Source organism: Metopolophium dirhodum, chromosome 3 (assembly GCF_019925205.1).
Source record: "Metopolophium dirhodum isolate CAU chromosome 3, ASM1992520v1, whole genome shotgun sequence".
Taxonomy (NCBI): Eukaryota; Metazoa; Arthropoda; class Insecta; order Hemiptera; family Aphididae; genus Metopolophium; species Metopolophium dirhodum.
This window is the reverse complement of record NC_083562.1, coordinates 9,808,076-9,822,586: the sequence shown is the minus strand read 5'-3', so window position 1 is coordinate 9,822,586 and position 14,511 is coordinate 9,808,076. Positions and strand designations below refer to the sequence as shown.

The 14,511-nt window shown below is 30.7% G+C and overlaps 2 protein-coding genes across 2 annotated transcripts in view; one reads left to right on the top strand and one right to left on the bottom strand.

The window, feature by feature from the left end:
- Positions 1 to 4,609: 4,609 nt before the first annotated feature.
- LOC132942152 (uncharacterized) lies at positions 4,610 to 5,688 on the bottom strand. The gene is made up of 2 exons (XM_061010462.1): positions 5,389 to 5,688; positions 4,610 to 5,311 (listed from the first exon to the last, which is right to left on the bottom strand). Exons 1-2 carry the CDS (start codon positions 5,557 to 5,559, stop codon positions 4,682 to 4,684), a joined length of 801 nt encoding a protein of 266 aa, XP_060866445.1. The 5' UTR covers positions 5,560 to 5,688; the 3' UTR covers positions 4,610 to 4,681.
- A 4,104-nt stretch (positions 5,689 to 9,792) lies between these two features.
- LOC132940955 (homeobox protein caupolican-like) overlaps positions 9,793 to 14,511 on the top strand; it is a 65,916-nt gene continuing 61,197 nt past the window's right edge. The window contains exon 1 of the mRNA XM_061008768.1: positions 9,793 to 10,738. Within this exon, the coding sequence (XP_060864751.1) occupies positions 10,481 to 10,738 (258 nt within the window). The 5' untranslated portion in view covers positions 9,793 to 10,480. The remainder of the gene's footprint in view (positions 10,739 to 14,511) is intronic.

The window sequence follows — 14,511 nt, the reverse complement described above, 5'->3', positions numbered from 1 at the left end:
TCGACAACACGACGGGGCCCGGCGAAAGTTCGCCGTAAAATTGAACTTCGCGGGCGTGCACGCGCACGGGTTTGTGTTTAGGTATAAGTGTGCGCAAGATAATACGGTCCCTCTCTGTGAAGGGTATCATTACTAATATTACTACACTATATACACAGACACCTGGGGCGAATATGTATACACACAGTTCGCCGTATATATATATATATATATATATATATTATACTGTTATAACTATACTGTTAAGCGCGAGGTATACGGGGTTAATTATGACAATAGTAATAACTAATAATGGTAATGGTAAATATCGTAATATAGAGAAGGATGGAGCGAGAGAGAGGGAGTGATAGACAGAGAAAAAGTGTAAGTGAAAGGTCGTGGGGAGCTACAGTGGTGTGATGATGGTTGTCGAGGGATGTATATACGGACGGAGAGAGAGAAAGAGACGAGAAGCTGAAGACGACGAAGAAAAAGGACAAGGACCGGTCGAAGTGGAAAAGGGCTAGAAAGTTTTAAAAGGATTTTAGCCTCCCTACTGCACCTTGTGACGCGGCGGTCCCGCTAGTTGATATTACCGCCGAGCTCAAAACATTTGCGTGGAAATATGAGAACAGCAACACCATAATAATATTATATAGTTAGTATTATTATAATACACAAGAAAACTGTTGAACATTCGCATGTGGTTTCGCTTTTAAACTGTTGACGAAGCCGCTGCCGTGTACACGAGCTAGTCAGCGCGTTAAGGTCTCGTGCGTTTTCCAAAACGCTTCTGAAGTAATATACACTTAAGGATATAATATTATAATGCTTGCGTAATACCTGCAGGTGGCAGAAAGATACGACGTAGATTGCCCGAATAATAGCGAAGAAATACAATATATCATTATCGTATAGGTATACATATTACATATTGTAAGTACCTACTACAACTGTATAATATTATGTTATAAATATTCTAAGTATTACACACGCACGCACGATTACAATTCACAGTTGTAAATCTTATTACGAGTAATCGCGTACGGCCGTAAGTATAATAAACGTGTTAACATATAATATTGTAATATAGAATGTACACAAAAAAAAACATCAATTGCTAACACTTTTTTTTTTATATATTTTAATGCGATAAATAATAATATAGTGTGTCTGTGTGTACTATAATATACGTACATTAATTATTCAAAGTTTTGAGCATATTATATTAAATAACTTGCTGAATTACCCGGCTAGGCTAGGCTAGGCAAAAATTGTGATTGTTCAACTCCTTTTGGGTATAAAACGCTGTGGAGCAATGTCTTTTTAAGTGTAAATAATATTATATTTTAATGTTTATACCCATCCCGACCGGCGTTGTCCGTGAGATTCGCTTGTGATTATGCAGTATATTAACAGGTAGGCAATCTACCTGCGTGGTAGATCACGGACCCCGTGTGGTATGTACCATGTGGTATGTAAGTGTATAATTGAACTCTAAATAGTATCAAAGTTATACCAAGTTTGTCGTTTTTACTTAATTTAACATACGGTAGATTAATACAATCAATAAATACAAAATCCTAACCTAACTTAGGTAACCGTACTAAAATCCGATGAATAAAAAAGACAAAAATTCGCGTAGGTTAGGTATGTGTATAGATAAAGAAGAAAAATAAAAAAGTAAAAATATGAAAAAAAATTGGTCTACTTATAAGGAAATTTGTTTATTTTAAATTTAACTATATAGGTTTGAATAAAACATTGCAAGTTTAGTATCTCACAAGTTATGATACGAAAAATACTGAAGATATATTAAATTGGAATGTGAGAATAATTTAAAATATGATAGTATTTGAGTACTTTTTAGATTCTGAGCGAAGCGATGAATGTATTGATTTTACAATGATGTGTGTTTTTTTTAATTTTTTTTAATTTTTGTGTCTGTCATCACCTTTTAGGACAGTAAAAGTGCTTGGATTTTCTTCAACAGTAACTTTTCTGATGGGAAAGTGAATCTAGTTGATACTTTGGGGTACTTAAAAATTTCCTAGTAGTTTTCAAAAGCGACGTGAAAAACAAAAGAAAAATTAAGGAAAAATGGGAAAATTGACAAAATACGAAAAAATCACGAAAATTAGCAAATTATTTTGAGTTGAGAATTCATTCAAATTTTCCTTTTTCAATCTAAGATTTGAAAATGTAATACAAAATTATCTATAAGTTTATCTACCTAAATCAAAAAAAAAATGTCTACAAGAAAGTCAAATTCAATTTTTATGAGCGTTTGAAATTCATATTTTTACAACATTTTACAACATTTTTACTCGATTTCTCGTGTAACGGATTTTCTTATTTTGTTGTAATTAAAAAACGTATGACTGCAGATACTTGAAAATTGCACTGAATGTTTGTACTAGCATTTTCTAAACACGATAAAATTTTGAAAATAATTTGACTCTTTTTGAGCTGTTTACGGACATTGTCAGTTTTCAATTTTTTTAGTTTTTTTTTATAATTATCAATAAAATTTTATTGTTGGGTAAAAAAGCGTGAATTTAATGCAAGGCTCCTGATATATTCTTATAGTTGAAAAATATTAAAAATACATAGGCACAATTTTTTTTTTATAAGCATTTAAAGTTTGAATTTTGACAACATTTATCAAGTTTAAAATGTAATAATTATTTTGTAGTTAAAAATTTATAAAATGTTCAACTTTTGTAGCCAAGGATTGAAAATTTAAAACAAGATTCCACGTAAATAAGTAAATATATAAATTACTTTATTCACAATAATATCATCAAATATACTTAGTAATATCATAGGCTGACTGACCGTTTTCGCTCAGAATCGTTTTTCTCATACAATGATATTATATCATTGAATTCAAATTTAACACCACCCATTACAGTGACCCACTTGTCACCTACTGTACAGCAGAGTGACAGCCACTTACCCACCTTCTTATTTATAAAAATCAGAGTAAAAGTCACGAAGTTCTTAAGTATAATTCGAACGACTTTGGATTAAAATAGATGATATGTCTCGCACGAAATGTTTGACTTTATAGTAATACTGTAACCTTTCGATAATCGATAAGTATTGTTTACAGAAATTATTATTTATTTTTATTCGATTTATAGCTAGTAGCGTTATAGTAAGTTATCGGCTGGAGTCGTAAAATCTAAATTATTATATGTATCTATCGAAGTAACAAATCTTTTCGTTCTTTCACTCTGGTGCAAGTTCTACCGGATGTTATTGATCTAATATCGTAATATGTTATAATATCGTTTAATCAGTAACTATATATACATATAGGTATATCAATGATATTATGTGATTAAAAATGATATTTTATGGTGATTAGCACCAGTGAAGAATATTATTCGTACTTCATGAGACCTATTGTGACATGTATAGTACGTGACCTGGAAAAACTGGCGTACTCATGTGCAATGTACAATAGGTACATACGTTTAATGTGCATATTATAATGTGCTACAAAAAGGATCGTGTAAACTAGGCCGTTGGCTTGATAAACCATTTTTTTAACCATCGAGTATTTATATATAGAGCATTGTTCACAAAATGGGATTCGTGTTTCAAAAGCTTTTAAGTTCTAAAAAGTCACAAATGTTACAAACCCGGTATGTAATCGCGTGGCATATTTGAAAATTTACCTATAAGACTACATTTATTTTGTTCTTGTTATTTACATAATTTCATATTTAATTTTATCCATAATAAATATATTTTTAAACATTTAAATACATTTTTTTTTTCAAAAATATGGTTTAAATTTGGGTAAGTATTTAATATTTCATCGTAACGTCGAGTTTTTTGTAAAATATGATAATTTAATTTGTAATTTCAACTGAACGGTTCATTGCTTAATAATTTGTTCAAGTTCGATTAGAATGTAATGAGGATGTATCATGCATTCTTTATCTAGCTCAGGGTAATTTTACTTAATATAAAAATACAAAGTGATTTAAAAAAATAGAAAATAATTGTTTGCTAGTAAAGACACACGGTTTGCTAAATACATATCTATCGCTACTTATATTCTAACATACTATAAATGTTGTTACATTTTAAATATTTGTTTGTAAATATTAATTATTACTGTCGATCATATTTTTATCGATTACTACAAACTACCTATATGCGATATTTAAATTACGTTAAAAATGTCATACTTCAAAATTCATAAATGTTCAATAACGGAAATTTGCTGTGATAAAGTTTGATGGGATTTTACTTGACAGCTGATGAAAAAAAAAAATATAACTTTAACACTTAAAATAAACCACTATCTATGGAGTCTATCTTTCCTCCATACAATTTATACAAGTACATGATGCATTTACCTTTTAGTAAGTATGCATAAAATAATATTATTTTCTATTACTTATTACTTAGTTATAAGTATTTATACACAAATAAACTAAATAAATTATTATATCTATCGCGTTTTCGAAGAAATAATTTCAAAATAGTTTTCACATCGACAAGTATTTATTAATATTGAGCAGTACTTAAACAATACTTTATACATTTATATATATAAACATATTTTACATTTTATTATATTACAATAAGTATAGGTTCAATAATTAATAATTTACAAGAATAGTTATTTAGAAAACATATAGAGGTACATAGGTAGATAATAATTGAAAATGATATACAGTTTTTACACGCTTGTTCTGCAGTGAACTGGGCCCACGTAGTATGTTGGCGGCGGCGGCGGTCGCGGAAACCCGAAGCTAGGGGCTGGCACACTCACCATTCTCGGGGGCTGTGCAGGTTGCCACGTCGTGTACACGGCCGGGCCGAAGTCTTGCATCGGCAGCGTCGGTGGTGGAAACCTTAAGGGAGCTGCGGCCACGTGTCCCATAGCGAAATCCTGTGGCTGCCACGTCGTGTAGACAGCCGGGCCGAAGTTTTGTACCGGCAGAGGCGGTAAGTCGGAGCGAGCGACGGCTACGGTTTCAGTGGCGAAATCCTGTGGCTGCCACGTCGTGTAGACAGCCGGGCCGAAGTCTTGTACCGGCAGAGGCGGTAAGTCGGAGCGAGCGACGGCTACAGTTTCAGTGGCGAAATCCTGTGGCTGCCACGTCGTGTAGACAGCCGGGCCGAAGTCTTGTACCGGCAGAGGCGGTAAGTCGGAGTGAGCGACGGCTACGGTTTCAGTGGCGAAATCCTGTGGCTGCCACGTGGATTTTTTAGAGCGGCGGCCGCGGCGTCGGCGGGGCCACGATCCCGGAAGATCTACTTGCGTGAATGCGTCCCTCTTTATCCTTCCTTCGGTCTCGTCGTTCGCCTTAAACACAAGAATAATCAAATAAATTATTATAATGTTATTATTACGAAGTCGGTGTTGCAATTCGCTTGACCAACCGGCGTGTCCCACGATTTGCAACAGCCGCAAACCAGATCAAATCTGGGGTCACTGTTTTCCAATACAATCCAGTTTTGGTAAAATGTGCGCACAATATCAGTAATTTTTCGTAAGTTCAACAATACGGTGATCAGCAACAGCCGGACGGTGAACTCGTTTACACAGTACATTGTTATAAGTTATAATATTGTAGACAAAATATTAGAACGACTAACAGTTAGGCTGCAGAATAACAAATGATGACGTTTTTCAAAAAACCATTTTAAGGCTTGACTTAATAATATGATATACGTTGTCATGTTTTCTGATTTAAGCCAGAAAACAAAAATGATTTTAAACATAATACTATTATTTAATATCGAAAAATTAAAAATAGGTGGGAATTTTAAATCTTCGTACACGCGTAGGTACAATATAATTAGATATACCTATAAATACTTCATTATGCGTTATCATGATTATGTATGAGATACTTATTACAAGCACTTATGTTTTTGTTTAGTTGAATATTATAAAAATCGAACCTCAGAACTTATACCTATTAAAGTAAATAGGCATACAAATATTTTATAACCAAGCTCAGTAATTTTATTTGCGATAAAATATAAGTTGCGATTTATATTACTTTATTGAAAAATACATAGGCACAATTTTTTATTATAAGCATTTAAAGTTCAAATTTTGACAACATTTATCAAATTTATATATTAATTATTTTGTAGTTAAAAATGTATAAAATGTTTAATTTTTATGGCTAAGGATTGAAAATTTAAAACAAGGCTCTACGTAAATAGGTTATATATAAATTACTTTATTCACAATAATATCATCAAATATACTTATTTCATAGGCTCCTATCATAGGCTGACTGACCGTTTTCGCTCAGAATCGTTTTTCTTATACAATGATATTATATCATTGAATTCAAATTTAACACCATCCATTACAGTGACCCACTTGTAACCTACTGCACAGCAGAGCGACCTCCACTTATCCACATTTTTTGTAGATTAGGTTAGAAGAAACTAATATGCTAAATTACACCTGTCAACTATACCTTTCATTTTAAAGAACAAAAAATAATTAACCGATTTTCTAATGTATACACAATATATAAATCATATATACTATTTATATTTATATGCCTATAAATTGTTTGTTCATTTTAATGATTTTTATCGATTGTACAAGTAACAAATATTGGACAGTTGTTTAACTTATATGACATCATAATAGTGGGTACCTACCCCGAAGGTTAGATTCCTGATCTACAAAAATATTTAGAAAATGTCAACCACCCTTTTAGTCACATTCCTTTTAGAAATTATCGTTCTTATTGTCTAGACGAAATATGTCCTTGGTAACAACCGTACAATAAAAAAATCAATAATCTTGATTATTTATTTTCATTCTGGTCATGTTTATTTTTAATATTTTAGTTACAATATTATAACATTTTAAATATACTATAATATATAACACAGTGTATTTGTGCTTGTTACTACAATGTTATAAGATCAGAAAAAAATGTATTTATAATTTAAATATATACCTATGATATAATACATTATAAAGTTATAATTATCAGTTTAATATTTAAATTAAATCATCATATTGATATTTTTTTATTGATTCGTTGATAGTTAAAATGTTTACTTTTTAATATTAACCATTTACAATAGTTTATTATAATAATATTCATTTCATTTCATTTCAAAAGTTTAATGGTAAACATTACTTTGTTTGGCGTTTCCCTTTACATCAGTTGAATTCTAAAATAATAATGGTATTGTATGAAAAAGATATTTTAAAAAAATTACTTCTCTTAAAACAAACAAGTTTACTTTTATAGTTATTAATAGATTGAATTATTTGAAAGCAAAGGAGATTTTTTAAGAAGTAATCAGAAAAGTTTCCACGCGAAAAAAATATAATTATAAAACTAAGGCAGTAAGGTATAATACACAATAAAATAATATAATAATATAATTCGTAAAATATATTAATAATTATAATTTTTTTTTAAATAATATTAACATCAGTATATTGACGGTTAATAATTTGTTATCATTTTTGCGCATTCTCAAATACAAATTATTTCTAGTTCAAAGTATTAGACATATTTAAAACAAACGATATGTTTTAAAAATGTCCCTTATCGTTTATATAAAGTTAAATATGTATTATTGACTATTGCGTGATAAATCTTTATAGTATTCGTACTAACATTTTTCAGATATAACAGTTTTCAAGTCAACAACTGAAAAAAGCAATTGCATATTAACATAATATATATAGAAAAAATAAAAATCAAAATAAAAAGTAAAACAAAAATATAGGTGGTAAAAAAATATTAAACTCTAAGTATATTTTATATTATAATGTTTTCTTAGATGATTAAACTTTCCAAATATTTTTAATAGGTAGGTAAAAGGTAGGTAAATATTTTTAATAGGTACCTATACCTTGAAACATTTAATAAATAATAGGTACTCAATAAACTATGCTTTAACCAGATTAAAGTTAAAATATGAACTTTTCATTTTAATCTTCTAAGTATACAGTCCACGATAAGAAAATAAACAACCAAATACGACTAATAACGGCTAACACAAAAACATTTGAGAATGGCAAGCGAGTTAGTTTAAAGCTACAGTTCAAAAGTTGTCCGCTTAAACCTTAGTTATTTTAATTATTATTGACATTTGATCTATTTTGATTAATTGTTTTCCTAAATTTTTTACCATGAAATTTAATGAGGTACACAAATATATTTAACACATGAAGAGCTTATATACAAAAAATGGTTTTCTGATGTTTTTATGAGTTTCAAACTATTAAGAATCTCTATGAATTAAAACTAACTTTTATATAGTGTTAAAAATGTATGCATATAATTGAGTTTTAACAATAATTCCAAACCTTTTTTTACAATTATTTATTTCCGGGGTTTTTCTCGATAGCAAAATAATTCAATTTGTATTTTCAGTATCTCTTTTAGTTATATGGAAAACTACAATATACATTGTATACTGTATAGTGTTGTTTAAGGTAAAAGGGACGTAATTGTTTGTTACCCTCGTAGCCAAAAGTATCGAATGGTTGGAAAAACTGATGATGCGGATATTTTGGTAACAATTGAGCATAGAATGACCCTCTTAGACGAGGTTATAGAAGCTTGAAACGGTTAGAACTGAAAAACGTAGTTAAAGCTAAAAAAAAAATAACCATGGTTAAACTGCAAACATGCTGAAGTTACGATTTATAGGACAAATAAATGTAGTTACATGAGGACAACGTAAATAATAATGCAAATTTACAATAAATTGTGTTAGTTAAATTGTAAAATGTATGTAATACTGCCTTATTAAACAGATGACAATTCATTTTTTAATTAATTTTAAATTATAAATTATCATCCCGTTAAAAAATCTTGATTAAAATTTTGGCGCCATTTAGCATTTTAAGTTAATTAGGAACACGTTTGACAGAGAAAAGAAAATTAAATCTTTCCGACTCCTTAATACACCTATCTACCTAATCATTATATTATATTGTTTTATTGTAATGTACCTATGTATATATAGTATTCAGAATCATTCAAAGTTTTCATTCAAGTCGACATTGATAAAATACAACAAATCGTTCAAATGTTAAGGTGTTTGAAAAGTGCTTCAACATAATATTATTATAAAATTCTAACCGCGAGTATATTATTATATAATCGAAGTGATGTAAGCAATTTGGAATGTATTCGCATAAATATATAGTATATACGATATTATGAAGAACATATTACAGAAAAAGCATTTCCACTTTGTTAAAAGTATTGTTCGTTGTATACTACACTACCAGGCGGTATATGTTATATACCTATATTGATACAGTCGTATATGTATAATTTATTATAAATAGGTATTATATTATATAGAGGTGGTGACGACGACCGATGTATATACCTAAATGTGTAGTAAAAAAAAAAAATCTGTGGCGAAAGGATGTGCGGTGGTTATAGTGACCGTATTAATATTGGAAGAGCTTGTTGTGGAGTAGGGGGTGTAAGAAAGGAGTGGATTTAGTGTTTAGGGGTTGTTTTATGCGGAAAGTGGCGCCCGGGGCAATTTGTCGTTAATCCAAACGTACACGGGTATCACACACGCACGCACGCGCGCGAACACTCACGTGACACACTCGCACACACGGCACACACACACGGCACACTCACGCACACACCCAGACATCGTCAGCATGCGTATGTATCGGGGCGAACGGTGACGTAATCAACCTATCAACGAGCGGAACGCGCGCGCCCGTACGGGGCCGGGCCAGCTCCCACACACACACACGCACACACACGCGGTCTCGCACGTTACGCGGACCCACACACACACACACACGCACGTTGTCCGTCGGTCGCGCGCGTCGTGCTTACCCGTCGTCGTCGTCGTCGTATAGTGTATAATATAGTCGTCGCCGACGTCAAAGTTTCCCGTCTTTTTCTCTCTCTCACTCTCTCTCTCCCTCTCACTCATACGTACGCCGAGTCCGAATTTTTTTTTTTTTTTTTGTTAATTATTATTTCACTTCTCGCGTGTGTTTCCGATATCGCTAAAATATTCCATAAAATACAATAAATATTATATTATTATTGTTATTTAGACGGTTATTATAATATATTGTACCTAAATATATATAACATTAATTTTTTTTCGCGCGCCTTCACTGCGTACATCCCCTATACACTCTGATCCCAGAATCCGTCACTGCTGTCGTCGCGTCTCAGAAGTCTCAACCCCCGCCCGCAATAGAAAAATAATATTAATACAATATAACGCACGTGTGTGCACGCGTGTGCACGATGACCTAACCGCGTACGACCGCCGCCGCCGCCGCGCCGTACGAACCGCAACGACGTCGACGTCGACGACGACGACGCCGCCGCCGCTTGACGCTTGACGCGCGCCAACCGTCTGTAATAGATTGCACACAAACGTGCCACGCCGGGTCGTGCTGAAGTGCGATATATAATAGTGAGTACGAGCGTCTATATAAAATATATATTATAATATTTCGCGGCCGGCCACCGTCACCATGATGGACCCTTTCTACTGGGATCACCACCAACAGCAGCAGCCTCACCACTATCACCATCACCTGCACCAGCAGCATCACCAGCCGCCGCCACCGCCGCCACCGCCGCCGTCGGTGCTGCCGCCACAGCCTCACCTGCAGCAGATGGACCACCCGCAGAGATTGCAGGACGGTGTTTCCTCCGCCGTCGCCGCCGATACTCGCGGTCAGAATGACACTGATAACGCGTCCGACGATTCGTACCTGACGTCTTCGCACGTGAGTACGACCGTGACACACTATATGACCCACGAGCATTCATTATAGGTACCATAGTGATATTGCCAAAGAAAAACTGCGTAAAATATGTATTGCGAGTTTCAAACGGGTTTTTTTTTTTTGCCGATTGTCGACGACCGAATATTCGAATTTATCAATTTTTGCATACCTATACCTATAATATAGGTACCCACAAACATGAACACAATAAATACGGTGCACGTAGATATATGGGTACATCATAATATATAGTACGCGTGAACAAGTCGCATTCCTTTTCAGTGGCATATCCGTTTAATAATAACGCATTTTTCTTCTATCTATCGTCGTCGAAAGTTATATAGTATAAGAGTAACACTGCACCATTAGGTATGTTTTATATTTGTTTGTTTGTAACACGCGGTGAATCGCTGTCAAATAGTTTTGAAATACCAACATCAAACTTTTATCGAACCTGGCAACTTTTTTTGTGTCACAAATAAAATATGATTTGAGATGTTCATAACTTGTTTGGTGCTATACACGACCGAATACGCTATAATGCTTAGGTATTATTCTATCATTCCCAGTGATCTGCCATGATCATTTTGAAATTTAAAAATGTTAATTTTTTTGTTTCATTGCTAAAAAAATTTTCCGTGTACCTATTTCAATTATTAGTCTTAAAAAAATATATAAAATAGTAAATTCTTGTTTTATTTTACATATTATATTTTTCCAATGTTTTTTTTATGTTAAATTAGATACGTTTAAAAAAAATTACGAATCTTATAATATTTATTTATGTTCTTAATATTTATTACTAAAAGTTATTAGGTATACATTTATGATATATATATATATATAATGTTGCTATAAAAGTTGCGATGTATAAACAGTATATATAGGTACCTACAAGTTTTTAACCAGACGTAATAAAACGTAATATTAAAACGGATTTAAGTTTAAAGGTCTGTTACCCTTATACTACTAATCAATTCGTCACGCTAATTTGATGCTTTTAAATGTTTTGTCAGCATGTTTATAATAGGATTTCTATTCCCCTCTATACGTATCGAATAACAAGTCTTCGCAAATATCACAGTTCAATAAAAACGCACAAATGTTAAAAGTATATTTTTCATACCTAATGGTTCCAGGCCGTCGCGCGTCGCACTTTTTTTTTAGACGATTGTTTTTATTAATTGTAGGTGATTATATATTAGTACAAATTTCAATATTAATTATCGAGTAAAATACTTTGTATGAATATAAGTTAGATAATTAAATTGTCATACTATACAGTTACGGGACCGGGTGAATTATTATGGCAATACAAATAACTGTTGTTGTTAATTAATTAATCATTATCAGAATTAGTTAATAATGAAGATTTATTTACCTATTTCTTTTTTTTTGATTTATTAGTTTTGAAAAAATAATAAATAGCAGCCATCGTTATTGCTTTCCAATTTTTACCCCACGCAACCACTATATTACTATAATATGGATGGGCGTGTTGATGTGTGCCCAAACGTATTATTTAACAATTTTCTATATATTTTATTCACTTGTATTAAACCAGTGTTGGCGTTTGATTGGAATCTCTGTTGAAATCTATTAAGTATTTTGTTAACATAATATATTATTAAATGTAGGTATAGGTAGCATTAAAAAAATCTAAGTACTAATTTAATATTTGAACTATATAATATTATCAAGATTAGTATTTTATATTTAAATACAAATAAAGCATTTGATAGTTAAAATACTTATTGACGTATAAATTGTACACACACATTATAGTATTACAATATTTAAAGTATACCTGCTAGTACCGAAAACCTGTATAAAAATTTAATAAACGTACAATTAATGTCAATAATTATTGTCAATTTGTAATTTATTAACTGCGTTTCAATGTGTGCATTAGACGCATTTATTAGAATTAGTCATGAACAACATCGTTTATTGATACATCATTTATAAATTATGAAACCATATTACCATGGAAAATTGCATCTTATAAGATGTAAATTACTTTGTAATTTATATTAAATAGCGCAATCATTATGCGTTAATGTGTGTATGTTGTGAGAATATTTCATTATGAATCATAAAATGTTTAAAGTAAATAAAGTTAGCACCTGCAGCAGTCATCAATTAGAATAAATAACTATTAAAACTGTATTTATGTCTAATGATACAACATTTTAGTATGCTAAAAAATATTTTAATTATTTCATACCTAGATTATTAACAATTCTAAGAACAATTGGGTTCAAATTGACTTTAATTATATTCAAAAACTACAAATACATGAACTTTGCGTGAACTTCTATAAAAGTATCAAATTATGTGTAAAAAATGTGTAAAAAATGTTGTTAGCTAACACCTGACAAAATATATAAAATGAGTTTGTTTCCGTTGCTAAGAAATATGCAAAACATTTACATTGTAGATTGATAGGGTAATGGATTTTACAAAATTCGTTCCAACGTTAATATACAAGTGTACTTACATAGGAGGTGTCGTGAAAACAGCAATAAACAGTATGTGAAATGACGCGATTTGTCAACAACTGATTTGAATAAGTACTGAATTATTTGTATGGGTATTTGATAATTTTTAAAAAAAATTTCTTGAAATTCAACACAGTATATTATTATGTATAACATGGTGGTATCCAATTAACCGAAGATTATGAGAAAATTAAATGTTAATATAAATCTTATTATTTTATTAAAATAATTTATCTAATATTCCAATAGGTATAACACGCAATCGTACCGTTATTTTGTAATCGTATTTCAAATAATAAAAAAAAAACAATTAAATAGGTAAGCCATAGAAATTATTACACATGAAATAATCAAAATTAATAAGCTGGTTAAATGAATTGTATTTTATTGGTAGTATTTAAAACTTTTTTGTTATTTTTAATCACCATTGTAAAACATTTTTAATGAGAGATATCAGCTGCTTGTATATTATGGTTTATCAATTCCTGGTACTTTTATGTTAAAATGGTATAATAAAGGAAAATCCGGTATTTCAAGTATTATAGCGCCACTATTTGTTTATATATTATATTATATATTTATATTACACATAAATGTAGTAGGCGCCGCCAGTTTTTTGTAAGAATAAGTCGTAAAGTTTTTCAACCCAGATAATAATATGAAAACTGGCCCTTTTAATTTAAACAGGAATAACAGGGTGGAAAGAAATGAGCATTAAGATGGCAGATATAAACAGAAGAATAAAATAAAATTGACCATACCATATTAAGTATTTATCAATTCTGAATATACCACGGATATTAGCATATTATATTACCTAATGTGTATTAATTAATAGGAATTATATATATATATATATAAAAATTAAAATATATTAATGTCATCATTATATGATTATGTATATATTATACTATTTAGGTAAAAATGTAATTAGAAAATAATATAATAAGCTATAATGACCAATGTCACCAAAACTAAGTTCAAAAATGAAAAACAATTTATCAATTTATTGTACGTATTTTAATTTTCCTAATTAAATTAACCAATATGGTACTGGTCGTTTATTTTCATGAATTATGACTATATAATGAACATATAATAAATTGCACTATTGTTGAATAGATAATATTTAATGTAACAATTTTGTTTTCCTATACCTCTACATTAAATATTTACAATTTATTATAATATTTAATTATAGTCCAATGTTACAATAATATAATATTCATAATTTCATATACTTACAATTCATTTTAAAATTAATACAATTAA

Bases quoted from the DNA above. Each gene is read 5' to 3' on its own strand.
- LOC132942152 (XM_061010462.1), bottom strand. From the start codon at position 5,559: ATGTACTGTGTAAACGAGTTCACCGTCCGGCTGTTGCTGATCACCGTA. The intron at 5,312-5,388 runs GTTGGTCAAGCG...CTTGTGTTTAAG, and splicing joins GCAAATCGTGGGACACGCCG to GCGAACGACGAGACCGAAGG.